Here is a 19,344-nt window from a genome sequence, read left to right on the forward strand (position 1 = left end):
TAAATGTTTGCAACAGTGAAGGGACATGGGGGAAGTGGACTTCCGTGAGAACTGGCGCTGCGGATTCATTCTGCCTTAATGATGCTGGGCCTAGTGAAATCTTTGCATGGAGCTCGACTGGTGAAGTGCGGTCATGCAAGCCTGTGCTTTTGTCATAACTACAAAATGGCTTTTCTTTCTATGTGTCTCCTAATGCCATGCATCTGCTGTTCGCGCTATATTACTTTTTCACCGAGTTTCATAGTGCGGTTCTTTCCCCCCTTATACACTACACTATCTCATAGGGGATTCACCTCACCTGAAAGCGCTTAGGGGGTTGGCATATACTAATTTCCATCCCAACAGAATCTATTGAGGGAAAGGTGAAAAAAGAAAATCATTCCCAACAACCAGGAAGCCCAACGGATAACTGGCGACAAGTGTGGCAAATGCATCTGCTCATTTCTCAAAGGCAGCTTTGGCTGCCCACCACACTGAGCCAGGAGGCGAAGCAAGCCTGCATACAAGTCCTGCGTCTAAGGCCATTGATGGATATCTCTGCTGGTTCTGCAAACAAACAAGGCCACCTTCCCACCTGGGAGCCCTGCACAGACCGTGCCTGTAACACTATTGGGACCAGAGTCCCTGCTAACCACATTAAGAGGACTGCTGCCGTGAGGGAGGCCCAGTTGAGCTACCAGCCCTCCATGGGCTTGATGAATGCTGATTGGTCACTGCTTAGGCCACCTCAGCCCACCACATCGAGCCAGGTTGTGAAGCCGGCCTGCATACAAGGCCTGCGTCTAAGGCATTGATGGATGTCTCTGCCATCTCCACCGTGAAAGCCACAAAGCCACTCCACCAGTGCTTCCCACACCAGTACACTGCTTCCTCATTCCATTTACTAATGGGAAAGGTAAGCCAGAGCTCCTGCAATGTGCTAGCGCAACAGCTGTGTCATTTGCCTTGCCTGATGCGTGCCACCTCTCTGCCTGCCTTGCCTGGGCACTTCACATCTCCTCACTGAGCCTAAGCCTTTTTCTACGCCCACTCCGCTTGACGCCCACACACTCAATATCACTGTGTGTGCCTGCAGCTATATTAACATCCTTCACCTGCACAAAGAGCATGCCACCGAGTGCTGACGATCATAGCACCTCCCAACTAATCTATCCCACACAAGTATAATGCATCCCCGTTCCTTGTACTAATGGGTCAGGTAAACCAGATCACCTGCAACATGCTAGCACAACAGCTGTGCCATTTGTCTTGCCTGATGTGTGCCGCCGCTCTGCCCGCCTTGCCTGTGCACTCCACATCCCCTCACAGAGCCCAAGCCTTTTTCTCCCCCGGCTCGTCTCGATGCCTACACACTCAATATCATTGTGTGTGCCTGCAGCTCGATCAACACTCTTCACCTGTACAAAGAGCTTGTTGCCGAGCGCTGAGGATCATAGCAACTCCCAACTTTGTATGATTCTGACCTCGCCGACTTTAAACGCAAGTGTAGGGCGGCAAAGAGGAAGTGCAGAGCATCGGGCGCACCCCTGGATAAACTGGCCTGCCACCTGCTCCAAAGGCAGTACAGATACCCTGTCCTAAGAAGGGAGCCTACATGCAAGACCGCATCTCTGTGGCATCTAACAACTCGGCCGAACTTTTTCAAAATATGCAAGGAGCTATCCAATCCTGCTGCAGCCTCTACCTCTCCTGTTCCCCCCAGGACCTCTGCACGTCTTGCCTCTCATTTCACTACTAAAACTCAGAACATTCTGTCCACTCTCTATTCGTCTACCTCCTCTTCCTCCTCCTCTACCACTCCTGGGCCGTCTGAGGCCGTCTCTCCTCCTTTCTCCTCCTTTCCCCTGTTCACCCCTGACAATGTTTCTAGACAAGTCCGATCTATGAAAGTCTCGTCAATGCAGGTTCTCCCCTGCTCATCCAGAAACATCAAGGACCACATCTTGCCTCTCTTGCTGCGCTCTTAACTTACTACACCTGTCATTAACCTATGCCCCTTGCCAAACCTGCGCTAAACTACCTTGCTCTCCACTACTACCCACTACGATGTGCCTTAATAAGACCCTGATAGCATCTCTGCTGTGCCTTACCATATTCAGCACTGCTATCTTTATGTCCTCCCATAAATACGCACCGTGTCTCACCATGGACAGGAACAACAGACTTCGAGCTAGACTACCCCGCCATTGTGAGCCCATATGTCATAGCAACAAGGCCTCTAGCCCCCATCATAAACCTACCTCACGGTACACTAAGCCATATCCCAACCTAACTATACCCTGCAACTATACTACACAGCCCAAACTCATTCCAATAAAAACCCGAAACACACCTAATGTAACCATACTATCTAGTGCATTGATCGATGCCAGGTCCTTAGTGGCCCACGCCACCGAAATAGCAGACACTCTATCATCTGATAACCTTGACCTCTTGGCAGTCACTGAATCATGGCTGCACGAAGCTGCAGGTCCAGCACTCTCTCTAGCTATCCCTGAAAATTACCAGCTAATTAGAATGGATAGACCCAACAGCAAAGGAGGGGGCTTAGCTATTATAGCTAAAACCAACCTTGCTATCAGAATACAAGCCTCATCTCCTCTCAAATCATGCAAACTCCTCATAGCCAAACTGCCCATCTCCAACTGCCACACACTAACTATCTACCTAATATACAGGCCACCTGGCCCCATTGGGACCTTCGAAGAAGATCTATCCAGTCTCCTAGCCAATAACACCAAAGACGTGTCGCAAATCCTATTACTAGGCGACCTTAACCTAGGATTTAACGACCCAGATGACAAACCAGCCCAATCTATAGCCACTATGTTAGCTGAACACGGCTTAAACCAAAAAAGGTGTCACCCCAACTCACAACAAAGGAAGGACCTTGGACTGGGTCGCTACCCTGAATTGTGATACCGTTATTACCCCTCAACATTGGACAGACCACTACCTCATCAACTTTACCTTAACTCTGAATACAGAAACTACCAAAGAAAACATCATGGCACCCCCCCTAACCACTAGAGCCAAAAAACATAACTCCAGACAACCTCCTACCATTGCTACTACCTACTATCAATGCTCTTCCAAACAACCAGCATCCGGAGTTCCTAGTAGAAAGCTACACTAATGTTATGAAAACAGCATTAGACACCATTTTCCCTCTAAAGCTTCCAAAAGTAAACAACAAGCACACCTAAATGCTTGGTTCACCCCACATCTAAAAGAATTAAGAATGCAAAAAAGGAAACTAGAGTCTAAATGGCGCCACACCCCATCTGAAGAAAATAAACTGCAACTTAGACTCTTCGCTAATAAATACAAAAAAGAAATCCTACTTGCAAAAAAAAATCTCTTTAATGGAAGAATTTGTAACGCAAGCTCCAACACTAGAGAATTATTTACCATCCTAAGGGAGCTGGAATCCCCCGTACCACCACCCGACAATTTTGCCAAAGACAAACAATGGTGTACCAGCATCCAAAATGCCCTAGCAAATAAAATGAAGACACTCCAAACTAAAATTGCCTTAAAAAAAATTCCCTAACTCCCAATGAAACATCACTCATCACCATACCCATGACCACTAACTCACCCGGTCTCAACTCCTTCAAATTCAAAAAAATATCCATCCCGGAAACTGAAAAGATCATCGCCTCCCTCAAACCATCCAATTGTAAGGAAGACAGTTGCCCAGCCCAGTTAATTAAAGACGCCGCAAGAGACCTAGCCCCCTTCATAACCAAACTTACCAATGACCCCTTCTCTTCCAACACCATCCCAAGTAACCTAAAAGAGTCCTGGGCCCTACCCCTCCTCAAAAAGTAAACTCTAGACCCTGCTATTCCCACTAACTATAGACCCATCACCATGGTACCATTTCTCCTCAAGATAATAGACGGAGTAGCACACTTGCAAATCCAGCACTACTTCGAAACTAACCAACTCTTAGGCACCCGCCAATCAGGATTCAGACCGCAGCACGGCACATAAACTGCCTTAATTGATCTTAAAGTACAGATTGACGAACTCAATGACAAGGGAAATACCACCATGCTACTCCTCCTTGATCTGTCGGCGGCCGTTAATCTGGTGGATCACGCAGTGCTGTGCAAAACCTGGCATCGGCTGCCCACTTTTCAAATGAGGCTATAGCCTGGATCCAATCATTTCTGGATAACCGCACAATGAGAGTTTTCTCAACATTTGCATCAGCAGACCCTATCAAAATAACCTGCGGTGTACCCCAAGGTTCTTGCGTCTCGGCAACTCTATACAATATCTTTACCAAGCCCCTCGTTGACAAATTGGACAGACTGGGTGTCACCTACACAAATTATGCAGACGGCACCCAGATCCTCATTCCTCTTTAGGGCAATTTCGACACAGATACGGCCTTGGTAAATAAAATATATCATCATTCAGGCATGGATGGCCACGAATGGACTATGCCTGAATGATGATAAAACTGAAATCCTACTCCTCGGATCCACTGCCAACTTAAAAAAACATAGCCCGACTACACAGCATTTAACATTGATGGCAACATAATCACATTCTCTAAAACAGTAAAACACTAGGTTTTCACCTTGACTCAGCCCTAACACTAAAGAAACAAGTTAACTCCCTAGCATCCTCCACAGCTTACACCTGCAAGCTTATTAGGGCAAGCAGAGGCTTCCTCAGCCAAGCTAGCTGTATCATCATTGTGAATGCCCTAACACTCTCCAAACTAGACTATTGCAATGCTCTGTATTTGGGAGCTAACAAATACATCATTTACAAAATCCAAACATTACAAAATAACACCCTTAGAACTGCCCTCAACTTACCCTCTAAAGAACACATTTCTAACACTAGAAGAATACACAAATGGCTAAAAATCTGCGACAGAATCTCGCTTAAGACAGCATCACTCACCTTCGAATGTCTTAATAATGCAGCCCCCCCTTACCTGGTAGCAAGAATTGCGAGAAAATCCTCCATTCACCCCACTCCTACTGCCTTCAGATACCCAAATTTAGACAAAAAAAAACAGGCGGCAGTAGCTTCCCAGTTAAGGCGGCCCAATACTGGAATGCCCTCCCACTTGACATCAGAATAGACCAGTCCTACTACAGCTTTAGACGGAATATACTCGCTTGGCTACATTCCAATGACCCCCAAGATTAACCATGGACCAATCCATACCTGACTGTACATATGTATATTCTTTAACTGACTTATCGTGATGTCAAGTATATGTGTATACTCGACTTTAACATGTAACTGATGTGATGTATATGTTTATACTGTGCCTTGTAACTACGTTTTTAAGTAATCTTGTTTTCGTGTTCTCTGTAGCGCCGTGTTACCTTTGGGTTTGGCGCGCTATATAAAATCAATAAACAACAAACAACAACAACATCGACACACTTGCTCCAGCCTTGGCCAATTTCTGCAATAACTCCTTTGCCACTGTAACTTTCCCCTCCCCCTTAAGCACTCTCTTGTGCACCCCTTCTAAAGAAGCCCTCGGCCGATCCTTCCTCTTTGGCTAACTATTAACTATTGCCTGATCTCCATCACTCCTTTCCTGGGAAAACTCTTGGAAAAGCTGGCCATCTCCCAGCTTAATCTACATACTGAATCTGTTGGTTGCCTCCATGACCACCAGTCTGGCTTCAGAGCTGCTAGAAGCATGTTAACCGCTCTCCTGAACACCGATGAAGACTTTCTCTCCAATCTTTACTCTAATCTCCCTTCTGTCCTCATTCTCCTCGATCTATCCTCTGTTTTCGACACGGTCAACCATGCCATCCTGCTGAATCGCCTCTGTGATAACCTGGGTATCACTGATCAGGCCCTGGCCTGGTTGACATCCTTTCTCATCGACCGACCCTCTCAGGTCCAACTGGGGTCTTTCCTCTCTTCTATCCCTCTCTCTACTTGTGGTGTTCCCCAGGGGTCTAACCTCTCCCCCTGGCTTTTCAACCACTACCTGGCATCTCTTGCCCACTGCATTGCTACTTTCTGCTCCAATTTTCAATGTTATGCGGATGACACTCAGCTCTCTTTCAGGCTTCCCTCAGCCACCTCTGCTTCTTCTCTCATACAAGACTGTCTGGTCTCAATTCAGGAATGGTGTGCCGCCAATGACCTCTGCCTTAATACCGGAAAGACTGAGATCCTCCTCACTGGGACACCCACTCCCTCCATTCCTCTCACTCTCTCTCTCTCTCTCTCTCTCTCTCTCTCTCTCTCTCTCTCTCTCTCTCTGGCCGCCCACTCTAAGCCCTCTTCCTGCTCCTTCCTGTGAGGCTAAGAACCATGGTGTCATCTTTGACTCCACCCTCTCTTTCTCTCCTCACATCTCTGACGTCTCTAAGAAGTCAAACTATCAGCTGCCCATCCTCAGAGGTATTCTTCCTTTTCTCACTTTCCCCCAGAAGCTCACTGTCTCCAGAACTCTGTCCCTCTCTAGGCTGGACTATTGCAACAGCCTCTTTCTAAATCTTCCTGTTTCTATTCTTTGACCGTTACAACTTATCCAGAACAGGACTGCGAGACTTGTCCTTGGCCTCAAGCCCAGGGATCGTATCTCTCCAGCTCTGAAATCTCTTCACTGGCTCCCCATGACTGCAATGATTAAGTTCAAGACTCTCTGCATCGCCCACAAGGCTTTCTGGGGCCTGGTAATGCTCTAACTACAACTTTCTCTTCCAAAACATCTTCCTTCTCGAGCTCTCCGCTCATCCACCTCCAACTCTTTGAGGGTCAGACGCTTTTCCAAGCAGAGAGTTGGGGACAGATCTATCTCCTCGGCTGGGGCCTTCCTCTGAAACAGCCTTCCCACCTCTCTCAAACTAGAGCAGAACCACCACCGTTCCGAAAGCAACTCAAGACCTTCTTTTTTGCTTCTGCTTTCTCCCTTCCTCTCCCTGCTGATGCACCTGACTGCTCTGCGCACCGGTCACCCTTTGAACTCGGGCCCAGGCTCCTGCATGTCCAGTTGCCCTTGCACTGCCTCCAGGCTCCCCAGCACTTAAGGGTTTGTATCTGTAACCCTACACTGCCTTCTCTCTGCACTTATGAGCCACCCGCTGGCTGCACTTGTGAGTTAACTGCATTTCCCCCTTCCCCTCCCCCTCTGGCAATTCTATTTCCCTCTTCCCCGCACTTGCACAATATGAATGACACAAGGCCTAGTAAGATCGTTTTTTTGCCCTCCCTTTGTTTCCCCCTCCTTGTTGTGTTGCATCTAGAAACACTTGTGTACAGGCGCGTTATACATGCTACATCATATCATATCTTAACTAATGTATCCCACACTAGTTTACTGTATCCCTGTTCCATGTACAACGAGTCAGGTAAACCAGGTCACCTGCAACGTGCTAGCGCAAAAGCTGTGCCATTTGCCTGGCCTGATGGGTGCCGTCGCTCTGCCCGCCTTGCCTGTGAGCTTCACATCCCCTCACCAAGCCCAAGCCTTTTTCTCCCCCCGCTCCACCCAGTCTACACAATCCCACCATCTCTTTGTGAGCCTAGTGCCTTGGAAGTACCCATCTCCTATACAAACATTGTGCACAACAGTATTGAGGAACACACTGCAATCTGTGCATGTGGGAGCTTGGCCCCAGCCTGTCCTGCATATTTCCCCCGCTACAGTTGTGCCCATCGCCACAGATTACCTGCCCTCACCCACTGTCCAAACTGCAAACTGTGTAATGGAACTTCGCACCATGTGCGGTGCCATCACCTGCAGGTATCTCTACCCCGTACCATGCTAGCAAAAGTACACGCAAGGCTGATATATAGCAGATCCAATACCTCTCTGCTTCCCTTGGAACTAGATGCAGCCCTAAGTGCACCTGAGCCAGCCAGGGCCTGCTAGCATCACTAACAGAAATAATGAGGTGGACCAGTAGATGAGGGATGACAAGACTTACTAACTTAATACATTATAAACAAATTTTATTCAATCAATACAAAAATTATATATATTATGTACATTATCGTACTAATACATATTAATAGCATAACATCAATATTTTAGTCACAATTATACACAGTTGGGCTCACAATCAAATATTCTCTGTCATTCATTCATACACACTCACATATCATCAATGGCTTTCCATCTTTTTGTATGAAGACAATTATATGTTACACGTTTCTTTGACAAGTACTTATATAGCATATTTTGACCCTATCCTTGATACTGGTGTCATTCACAGTTTGTTACAATTCCAAACAGTTTGTACAGTCGACACGTGTTTTCGGTCATGGGACTAACAGTCATGTCCCTCTCTTTTTTAGACCTTCATCAGGACATGAAGCCAAGATCAGATGTCTTGCCTTTCATAGACTGGGGTAAGCCACTGCATCTCCCTGCATTTCAAATTCAGAGGTGTAGAAGATGTGATGGAATAAATCCCTCACTGGTACATAGGGGTAGCCTGTTCGGTCAGGTCAGTTCAACAGTAAGAAGCCATGCATATATCATACATTATAATCTTCTTTGGGTATATGTATTACAACCAGGTCGAAAAACAGATATGCACCCTCTGTTTCTGTATCCCCCTGAGCCCAGGTGAACCGGTAAATTATTTCCTCTTTCCATAGTATTTTTTCATAGTATTTTTCGTTTTAATATTGTTTCTTTTTTCCTCTTACTGGTATTCCCTTTTTTTTATATTCCACTAGGTAACAGTGATTCCAAACACTTGCATGATTATCCCTCTCCCTTTGACAGTTCAGCTCGCCATCTGCACATGCTGGCTGGGGAACTGGATGTCTGTATGTGCGACAGGGAGCTCCTGCGCCTCCTCGCACATACAGACAGAGCAGGCTGGAGCTGGCGTTTCCGTACTCACACTCAGGCTCCTGCATGCGCAGGAACCAGGAAGCTTTTGCTTCCCGATTCCATGCAGGAGCTGGGGCGCTGGGGAGGAAACTTCAGGACCGGGTCAGAAGGGACGGTGGTGGAAGCGGGTGGGGAAGAGCCCAGGGTCTGTGGTGGGGTGAGAAGAGCCAAGGGACTGGGCTAGTAATGGGATGAGGGAGCCCAGAGACTATACTGGGATTAGGGTCTGCTGATGGCACGTGATTGTTCACAGCCATTTGGACTTATTGTTCATTAGCATTTTGGGCGGGGGCAACCTGCCCACAATTTGCTCGGGGGGGGGGGCTGCTCAAAACATTTGACGACCACTGCTCTAACCAGTCAAGTCACCTGCACGCCCCTCTACCTCACTCACCAGCACATCCAGATAAAGGCCTAAAAAACTCTATAATGTTTTAAAACACCATGCCCTAAAACCTTCCCTTGACCCCACCGACCAAACCCGTCTCCTCATCACCATAAGTACTTTAAAGGGCAAATGGATGCTTTGCAGATAAGGGTACCACAGCAATTGAAATAAAGAGTTAACCAAAGCAGCTCCTACGTATCGGGCATCACTAAGTCGTCAACCGAAGGTACCTCTGGGATCGAGGAGCTAGTACATAGCATCCACACGAGATGCAAACTATAACTTTGTTCCTTATACAGCAAACTATAACTTTGTTCCTTATACATAGTCCACTATGCTTCATGTGTCTTTTAGATATGTGTTTGTGCTCCTTTATATATTTTGTATTTGTATTTATTTGAAGACAGGGAAGTCAATTTCGAACAGAAATGACTTACAATAACACATTTACAGATGGCAGAGCATTCCCACAAAGGGTGCCTGTATAATGGCACCAAGGTGAGAAAAAGTGGTGAGCCAGTTTATGAAGGTATATATATATATATATATGTGTATATATATATATATATATATATCACCAAACATATAGGGGCTCATTCTGAGTTCCTCGGTATCCCATCGGTAATTCCGGCAGGATACCGGGAAACTTCTGTATTGTCTCCGCCACCTCCTATAGGACTCCATGGGATGGGGTTGCCGGAATAACCGGCACCATTAGTAATGGTTCTGGTGATTCGGCAATTTATCTGCTGGTAGGGGCCTGATCTGCCAGCAGGTCAGGCCTGCCAGTAGATCAGAGCCCCTACCATCAGACTTGGATTTGGCCAGCCCTGAAAGGTGCCTGTATACCTTGTTACCAGCACTTTATTTACGGTCCCACCAACTGGTAATGAGCGCCATAGACTTAATATCACATAAGTATTTTGTTATGGCACCAATTGACCTGGGTAGGCAAAAGTAGCTCCTGGTATATGTTGGTGTCAGGCTGCAAGCAGGAGCTAAATAGCTTCTATCTCCCACACATTTCAAACCATGAAAATGAGAAATTGGGACATGCTACCTGCTGATTAGAGACAAACCAACTGGCCGTCAGAAAGAAACAGACAAATCCCCCCCTATGATCAGAAAGCACCCACAAGTAATTTAAATTGCAGGGTTGCACTATATACCTGTTCACAATCAATCGTGTGTTTACTCACTCATGCACTTATGGTAAAGCATTGCTCTTCAACTTCCATTGGAACGCAAATCAATGGTAAATCCGAATTTCGATCACTGATTTGGAATTCCATTGAAATAAATGGGATTCGGAATGTCGATCTAATTTCCAAATACGGATCTTTGAAAGAAAAATGGTATATCCTGAATAGATAAATATTATGCCCAGTTAAGAGTTACAGATATGAAATGTGGTCTCCACTAATTCATATTCGGGGAATGGCAGCTCTTAAAATGACATCTTCCAAAGAGCCACAGTCCCCTATAGGTGCATCATGCAGGGGAGGCATTGAGGCAGAAACTACAATGCAGGCAGATCTCTGAACACCATTACCTTTGGCAGTAGAATGGAGATGTGCTGTTTCCTTCGCATGGGATCATGTGAGATCCATTTCAGAATGGCTTCAAATACGGCGTCTTCCTGCTTCACGTTGAGCTCATCTTTCTCAATGATGTCCCTTAGCTCATACACCGAGAGCTCCAGGAACTCGGCCGACACCTTCACCATCTCCTCAAAGTTGTGGAGGATGTACATGTAGGCCTTCTGCCGGAGCTCCGGGCAGTGGTAGTAGTCTGTGAATTTACAGATGCCAATGCAGTTGTCTAAACACAGCTGGGACTTCAAGAACTCGCAGCACGCCCTAACTATTCCCATGATGTTGAACTGGTCCGCTGCGGCTAGGAGTCTTTCAACATTGTCCGCTGTGATGGGTACTGTCCTAGTGTAAGCATACTCAATAATTAGCTTCATCATGTCGGGGGAAACCCCGGGGATACTGTAGACCTTCTTCTCTGTGTTATTCCAACCACTTGTAAATAAAGCCCTGGAGATAAGAAGAGGCAGATTGTTTTCAGCAGGACATTCAATAGCAAACGGCAAAGCATACAGTATTGAACAGCACATTAGAACAATCTAAACAAGTATGTCTATTTCAACTTGGTTTTTCACCCCCTTATGCTAAACTTGCACCATGATACCTACAATGAACCCAAATGGGACTTGAATTTTCAATGCATGGTTATGGTTGTTACAAGGGAAAACCGTTTCATACTCAAAGGATTGGAATCGAGGTGCTGGCTGCATGCGTAGCAAGCGTATCATGAGTGTGGCACTGCGTCTAGATTTTGTGGGCGTATGGTGTCCGGCTTTATGTGTTTGCGTTCATGTCGGAGGAGTAGATCTTTGTGCTGTCCCGAAGCTGCTGTGATATTCCACTACATATGTTGCCAGCAAAAAATCTAGGAGGGGATTGTGCTGTTGCCATGGAGATTTCCTCAGTGTGGGGTTATGAAGGGTACGCAGGGAGGAGTTCAGGAGTCTGTAACTATAAAAGGCTGTGGTGTTCAAAGAATGGTCCTTACAAATCTACTATAAAGGAATACATAAACTCAACTACATTCTAAACTGCTAGCGTATGGTAGCCGGTGGCATGCTGGCGAAGGCAAGAAATCATATAGGTAATTTAGGAAATGACAGAGAGCCAGTAGTACAAGGCACACATTTGAGAACAGTGGTTTTTGAACCTTGAACTCTGAGTAGTAACATCCTTGTAAATTGAGTGGAGGAGGAAGGGACTATAGTGAGTTGCTAATATGTGTGGCCATGTGGTTGATACCCCCAGATGTCCTGGAGGAAAGATTAATATTTTAGCTCAAAAGAGCGAGTGCAAACATAGCAGTAACAAAATCATTGGGTGCGTAAGGTTAAGGATTTGGGGAACAAACTCCTCTACTCGATGACAGCTACCTCCCGGGACACTCAGTAAGTAAGAGTCTGTGGGTTGCAGAAGTATCCAAGCAGCGTTCTGATCATGCCCTGTGGGTTATAAGACCTAAGCATGGGCAGATAGGTAGCTGCTGTTGAGTACAGGAGTTAGTTCCCCTTGTGGATGGAACCAGTCACAGGGAGTAATGCTGGAGCCTTCAGAGGCCGGCCCAGATGGCCAGTTTTGTGGTTGCTGCCAGGCTCGGACTGGTCCATAGGGCAATAAGGCAATGCCCAAACCAAACATGCGAAATGCTAGTCTGGACCCGTTTTTCTGGTAAAAGTGAGTCACTTTTTTGGCCCATGTGGGTCGGTTTGGTGAGTTACTTCACCATGCGGCTAGCAGTTTTGACTAGTATTACTGAATAAACAGTCTTTAAAATGCACAATTTGCATCACATTTTGTCAAAAACCTCCCCCATGAGTACTAGTCAAACAGTCTGTTACAAAAGAAATGAATTGCCATTTGCAACTGTGGGCCCCTTTTTCATTGGTGCCGGAAACAATTTTATGCACATTCCGACCCTGGTTGCTGCACACGGAGCCCATTGGTTGCTCACCTTCAGCATGTGTAGCATAGTAGTGGGATAGGTGACATCAAAACCAGAACCACTTTAAGTATTAGTCCTGTAAAGGTGAATAAGGATGCACACAAATGTGCTCAAATGGGCAGATGTCTGGTATGTAGGTGTTAAATGGTCACGTGTAACTGTGCCCAGTGACTACATATATGTAGGTGGGAGGGAGATGCACTACTATGTACAAATAATGCGCTCAGTGATGATAAAGTAGTTCGGTGGTGCACAAGTCTGGCCCTCATGCGAATACACCTGTCCAGCTTTCAGGATAACCACTGGCTACATACATGATTTTCACTTTGGGTCTATTGAGTGCTAATTTATCTCATGAATATTCATGTTGGATATCCCTAACTCCTGCCCCATTTGCCGCCTTCAAAGACTGGAGTTGTACACCGTCGAGTTTCTTGCAAACAGTAGTCATGAATTAGCTTATAATATGGGGCCGGCCCAGGTGGGAGGGTTGGGTGCCCTCCAGGACGATGCACAGACCAAGTGGAGTGCTGAGAAGCTAGCTCGAAGGCGAGGCTGGATATAGGACTCTGTTGGACATGTGTGCGGCGCACGGATGAGAATTTAATCGAGTCTGAAAGCACTTTCAGCTGCTCCCTGATCATAAGTAACACTTGATGCAGCACTATGGCTTCATCGTTCTGAAGTAATATATATATATGTAACGGAGTAGACCCCTAGCAGGGGTGGCATGGCTAGGTCACTCACTTAAAATATTATTCTACACCAAAAAAAGAGGAATTCATGAAAAGGTGCCAGAACTTGCTTAAGCAAGAAATTCAGTAACCTTTAGTTGCCTTTTTCTTAAATATTCAGGGTTCAAAATGTGCAGAGGTCCTGGGGGCCCACACTCACCCACGAGTTTGCTCATAAAATTGGATCCCTGATCTGTTAGAATTTCCTTGGGAAAACCAATCCTGGAAAAATATGGCAATCAATGTTTTAAAATCTGTTGGGTTGTGTTCTTCCACATGGGGAAAGCCTCCGGGTATCGGGTAGTGTAATCAATGATTACGAGGACATATTTGTTACCCAGTCTAGAGGTTTCCAGCCATCCAATGATATCCATCCCAATATGGGAGACAGGGACGACTATTATTGGTAATAATAGTAACCTTGCCTTTCACTGGGATGAGGTTGATGACTCCCTAAGAAGGCCTCACTCTTCTGGTTGTCTCACCATTCACTGGGACGAGTATGATGAGTTCTTGCATAATTCTCACTCTTTATATATGTGTACCCCTCACTGGAATGAGTGTGATTAAACCTTCAGTAATTCTCCCCCTTTTGGTTCCTGTACTTCTCACTGGGACGAGGGGGCTTTCTCCATTCATTATATGCGGTGTGCTTACAGCTTGTGAAATCTCTGTCCCGTTTTACAAATAAGCTCTCTTTTTGACTCTTATTCTTTTTATGATTTTCCCATTCATTAGGACAAACTTGATGAGTCCCTGAATGAGTTTCGTTCTCCTGGTAATCTCGCCTTTCACTGGGACGAGTTTGATGAGTACCTAACCAGGCTTCACTCTTCTGGTTGTCTCGCCATTCACTGGGACGAGTATGATGGGTTCTTGACACATTCTCATGCTTTATATATGCCTGGGTGGTCTTGTATGTGAGTGCTTGTTATTTTGGAGTGTCTGTGTGTTTTATGTGTAGATTGGTTGCTATTTAAGGTTGTGGTCGTGCGCACTGGCCTGTTGTATTCATATGAGTATGGTCCAGTGTCAGGATTGTTTGTTGTATGCAAGTCTTGCTTATGTTGTGTGTGTGTTTGTGTATGAATTGACTAGCCGAGTGGGCGTGTATAGAACTTGGGTGGTGTGTTGGAAGAGAGCATGAGTGGGGTGGTTAGTACATTAGCTGCTCCCCATGTACTTCTAGGTGGCTAATCTACACAATTCTATTTAATGTGACGCATGATTAATCTTCACAATCCTATCTAGTGATACACATGGTTAATTTCATAATCTAACTGTGACACCTGGCTAATCTTCACAATTCTATTTAAATGTGACGCGTGGCTTATCCTCACAATCCTATCTAAATGTGACGCCTGGTTAATCTTCCCAATTCTATCTAAATGTGATGTGTGGCCAATCTTCACAATTCTATTTGAAGGTGATGACTGGCTAATCTTCACAATTCTATCTAGGTGTGATTTGTAGCTAATCTTCACAATTCTATCTAAATGTGACGTGTGGCTAGTCTTCACAATTTTATCTAATCAAGGTGTGAATAATGAAGGAAATATAAGGACTGTGAATCAGAACAGATACTTAGCGTGTCAATCCATTATGAGAGAAAACCAAGAAAGGAGTTTGAAGAATCGAAGGAGACAGGACACAAGTTCCTAGGGAAGACCCTTGAAAGAACTGAGAACTTTATTGTGAGAAATAGTAAAAGACTACATATTGAGGAGAACTTTGTTGGGAAGCAATCCAGGAGAAGGGAGTCATATTTGTTTGTAGTAATAGGGGTAGGGTCAGTTAGACTAGATTCAGACGGAGGACAGACTTTTAATGTTGACTTTCATCCTGACGACGAGCACTGTAGTTGAGTTAGCTAGGAAAACTCTTTGAAAAGGGAAAGTTAGGCCTTTTCTTTATTATTTTGAAATAAAAGCTATGAAAATGACACATATTGGTCTCTTCCTTCTGACCTATCACAGGAGTCAGCAAATTAATGTTTTACCACAGCTCTACTCTGCCCTGCATATTATATTTGAACCATTTTTAGCAATGGGCAAACTAAGATCTCAAGTATTTTCATGCTGGTCGGTTCATTCCCGGGTTCAGCTTTGCATTCCGGTACCTGCTTTACTTGCAGACTTCAGGCAGCAGAATGCAAATAATGTGGTGGGACAGGATGGCAGATTCCACCAGACACTGGACAGATTGGGACTTGGTACTACTGGATCAACTCTGCGATGCACGCCACCTTTCCAGGGGCCAAGCTACTAATCCATATCATTGTTTCAAAAATGGCATCTCACAGCAACCACCATCTGTAAATATTAACTGTGCTGAAAGTGTCATAATGTCAATGCTCCTGGTAGTTTACTCCCTTGCTGCTTGCTTTTCTTTGAAGTTAAGGCAGCAGAATAAGCTCCCCCACCTTAGATTGACAGGTGGAAGCGACACAAACAAACACTAGGCAAATCTGTAGAGGCCAGGTCGTTCCCTGTCTTGGATCCCCTCCTCTGGATTTGCCCAAAGCTCCCTCCATTTTCACAACTTTCCAGAGGTGCTTGAAAAGAAACATGTATGTAATATCTAGCAATAAAGGCAATATTATTTTTTGTATCCACTAGAAAAACATAGTTGTCTGCAATTTTGTAATAGTCAAAAGGAATAAGAACCAATATGAACAGATATTACATTCTTTTGTAAACACTGCAGAACCTCCATCAGAATTAACAAAACATAAACACTGAAAACAGAAAACCCTACCAATAATTAAACTGCCTGCTGATGGGTGTTGTAATATGTACAGGGCACTGAAGGAGAAATACATTGGATATGGCACTGTGGTGGGCAAGGTCATCTGACTTAAACCAGGCATGGCTTTGCAGCAAACCTAGAAGAAATCTGATTAGGCAAAGTACAAAGTTGCCTTTCAAAATTGCATCCCAGTAATCCAAATACCTGTGAATCGAAGAGACTTTTAAGCAGAGATGTTTGAGTTTAGCATGTAATATAGCATGAATAGGAAACAAATAAAATCTTTTTAGTTTACAGCTTCACAGAGCATTGGGTTGGAGAAATTGGATACTTAACAACATGATAGATGGCCGCCTAAAAACTCATACCACCGCAACCCATCATAACCTAAGGTCCTCTGTTTCACTTTAGACAGACCTGCAACCAAATTTTCTCCACCCAGGTGGCCAATTCAGCCAGGTCGATGGCAAGGGGCTCAAAGCTGTCCATGGATTGCCCCAGAATGGTAAACATATCTGGTTGTCATCTGACTACAGGTGACATTGTAGACAATACCCCTGGGTGATGCCACACAGCTCTCTAATGTATCCCATTAAACAAAAGGCATGGACTTATTGGAGAAAAGGCAGTGCGTATGGCAAGGAAAATGTGCACAGGATCACACAGTGAATAGCTTTGAGTCAAACAAAATATACTCAGAGACCAAGACACATGTACACTAAAACCCAGAAGGTGCAAGTAGAGCAGGATAAGAATACAATTATATGAAAAGTGATGTGAGGTAAGCACTTAGGTGCTTTATGATTACAAAGAAAGTATGCAAGCTCCTCACCCACAATTGCTGTTACAAGTACTGTCATCGCTACACCCACATAAAGGACAAGCAACGACAGGATCTGTGATCCAACACCCTTGATGGTATTGTATAAGGTAACTGAAAGACAATACTCATGAGGACGAGAATACCACCTGAAATGTTAGCAAAGCCCATGAACCCTGTTGCTCAAACAGGGACCCAGAAAGGCTATAACAGCAAAGGGAGGATAACCTAATACATAAGACTCCCCCAACAAGTAGAAACAGTGATTACAGATTAGTGAGGGAAACATAGGCATTCACACAGGAGCTGGATACAATCGCACACTACATCTAATAATAAGGGAAAACCAGGAATAGACTGCAAGAGAAAGTATAGCAACAGGAGCAGGGATACAAAATAACAACTGCAAATCCTTCCCACTCCACAACAACAGAAAGACAATCAGCCAAAATGGAAAATCTATAAATGAGGGGAGTCGGAAGATCAAGGTTGCAGTGCAGAAAAAGGCAAAGTCAAAGGAATAAAGCACACAGACGAACTGAGCTGCACATGCCAAAAAAGAAGACAGACAGTGAATCCAGGAAGCAGAAACTACTAAGTGCACTGAATTCGAAATCCAGTTAAAAGGTAACAAGAAATAAGAAACTAGGTACTAGATGCTAAGCTAAGAATCAGGAACAAGGAAATGGTCACAACAGGAACACTGCATCAATGACCAGCGCTGGACTGGAGCAAACAGGTTTTTAAAGCTGGCTTACAAGCACACGCCTTAGGTCTACTGACTGCTAGCACCTGCCAGCCACAGGTGCTGCTTGTCCTCCACCTAACCTTGCCCTGCAAGGGTGGAGATAAAGTAGTGGGCCAGGCATTCTGGGAAGCATAGTCTTTTGATTAAAGCAGCATACTGGTTGCCAAAAACCTGGTATGGATCCGGAAGGGAAGTGGCATGGAAAATAAGGATTTAGTGCTCCCAAATCATCACAACATTGTCTCATTAAAGTTGGAAAGGAATGTCCAATAGGGAATACACCCCAAATCTGGTCCCCAAGTGGCAGGAAAGAGAGCGAAGGGAGTGAATTGTGACACTCATATGCAACTCATGGCAAACCCACAAGTATCTGCATCTAGAGGAACAACATGTTCCATTGTCTGATGTCCATCCAGAAAACCTCCCCTACACTAAATTGATGAGAGCATAGACTGATGGAGGATCAGTCCATTTACTGGGACTGCCAACTGATAGCTTGTCCGTCTTAATGAAGCTTACTGCCAGCCCCTTTTTGGAGAAGCATTTGTGTCAAGCTTGATTGCTGAAACAGGAATCACTTATGCACTGGTAAAGGCGTGTGACCTCCCATGTCGCTGAGAAAGCTGCATCAAGCGGATCCATGTGTCCCCCAAACAGAATTCTCAAGTGCAAATTCCCTTTGGAGAAACGTCCATTGCTACCTGAGAACCATTGGGGCAATCAAACTAGATCACTTGACACACCATCAAACAAGTTCTTGGCTAGACAGATGTTTCTCACACTGACCTAAAGTATGAGCTACAGCTACAAAGTATGTTCTTATGAGCATTGAACTCAATTCCATTGACCTTGATGACCACATCGCAGAGCTTCCCCTCCAGTCTCAGTTCGTTGAAGATGGTGCACGCCATGGCACTCATCTTCCTCTCCATGTTGCTCTGGTGGAAGCCAGATGTGGCAGCTGGTTCTTCTACGTCCATCATGGCAGATTCAGCGAACGGGAGGCTCTTTCGTTGTGAGCTACCGGCCTTTTTCTCTCCTACCCTTCATGTTCTTGTGTTGGATGCATGGCTCAGGAGTTCTAGAGCATATCCCATGGTGACCTCATTGGAGAACTGGTGTTCTGCATTCTGGAATCTTCCTTGTGCAGATAGAGGGCAGAGGCAGAGCCTGGAATGACTGGAGGCGAGGAGGATAGGGGAATTGCCCTGGATAGCCTTTGACTCTTGGAATTTACTTGAAGCTTTCCCAGAACTATGAAAGATCACTATCAGAAGGGTTCAGAAGTGTCCCTTTCAGAAGTAGCCACTGCCAAATTAGTTGGATGGACATTTCCGTGGATGTTGCAGCATGCTACGCGGCAAACGTGACTCAACCTTTAGTGTAATATACCCAACCTTTTGTTCAAGGCCTACTGTTTTTGCGTTCAGATCTTCAGTTCAGCGGATGATTTGGATCAATTCTGTTAGAAAGGGAGACAATGGAATGTAGAAGCCATGATCATGTGATTTAGGGACTGGC

At 45.2% G+C, this 19,344-nt stretch overlaps 1 protein-coding gene across 2 annotated transcripts in view; it reads right to left on the reverse strand.

The window, feature by feature from the left end:
• KLHL10 (kelch like family member 10) overlaps nucleotides 1-19,344 on the reverse strand; it is a 146,733-nt gene that overhangs the window by 126,514 nt on the left and 875 nt on the right. Inside the window, exons 1-2 of one of the 2 annotated variants that reach the window (XM_069634501.1) lie at nucleotides 18,610-18,911; nucleotides 10,792-11,281 (exon numbers count right to left, since the gene is read on the reverse strand). In XM_069634501.1, the coding sequence (XP_069490602.1) occupies nucleotides 10,792-11,281; nucleotides 18,610-18,806 (687 nt within the window). In that variant the 5' untranslated portion in view covers nucleotides 18,807-18,911. Of the gene's footprint in view, nucleotides 1-10,791; nucleotides 11,282-18,609; nucleotides 18,912-19,344 lie in introns of those variants that run through there. The other variant, XM_069634502.1, reaches the window with a different exon arrangement.

This window comes from Ambystoma mexicanum, chromosome 13 (assembly GCF_040938575.1).
Source record: "Ambystoma mexicanum isolate Mex_15411 chromosome 13, UKY_AmexF1_1, whole genome shotgun sequence".
Lineage (NCBI taxonomy): Eukaryota > Metazoa > Chordata > Amphibia > Caudata > Ambystomatidae > Ambystoma > Ambystoma mexicanum.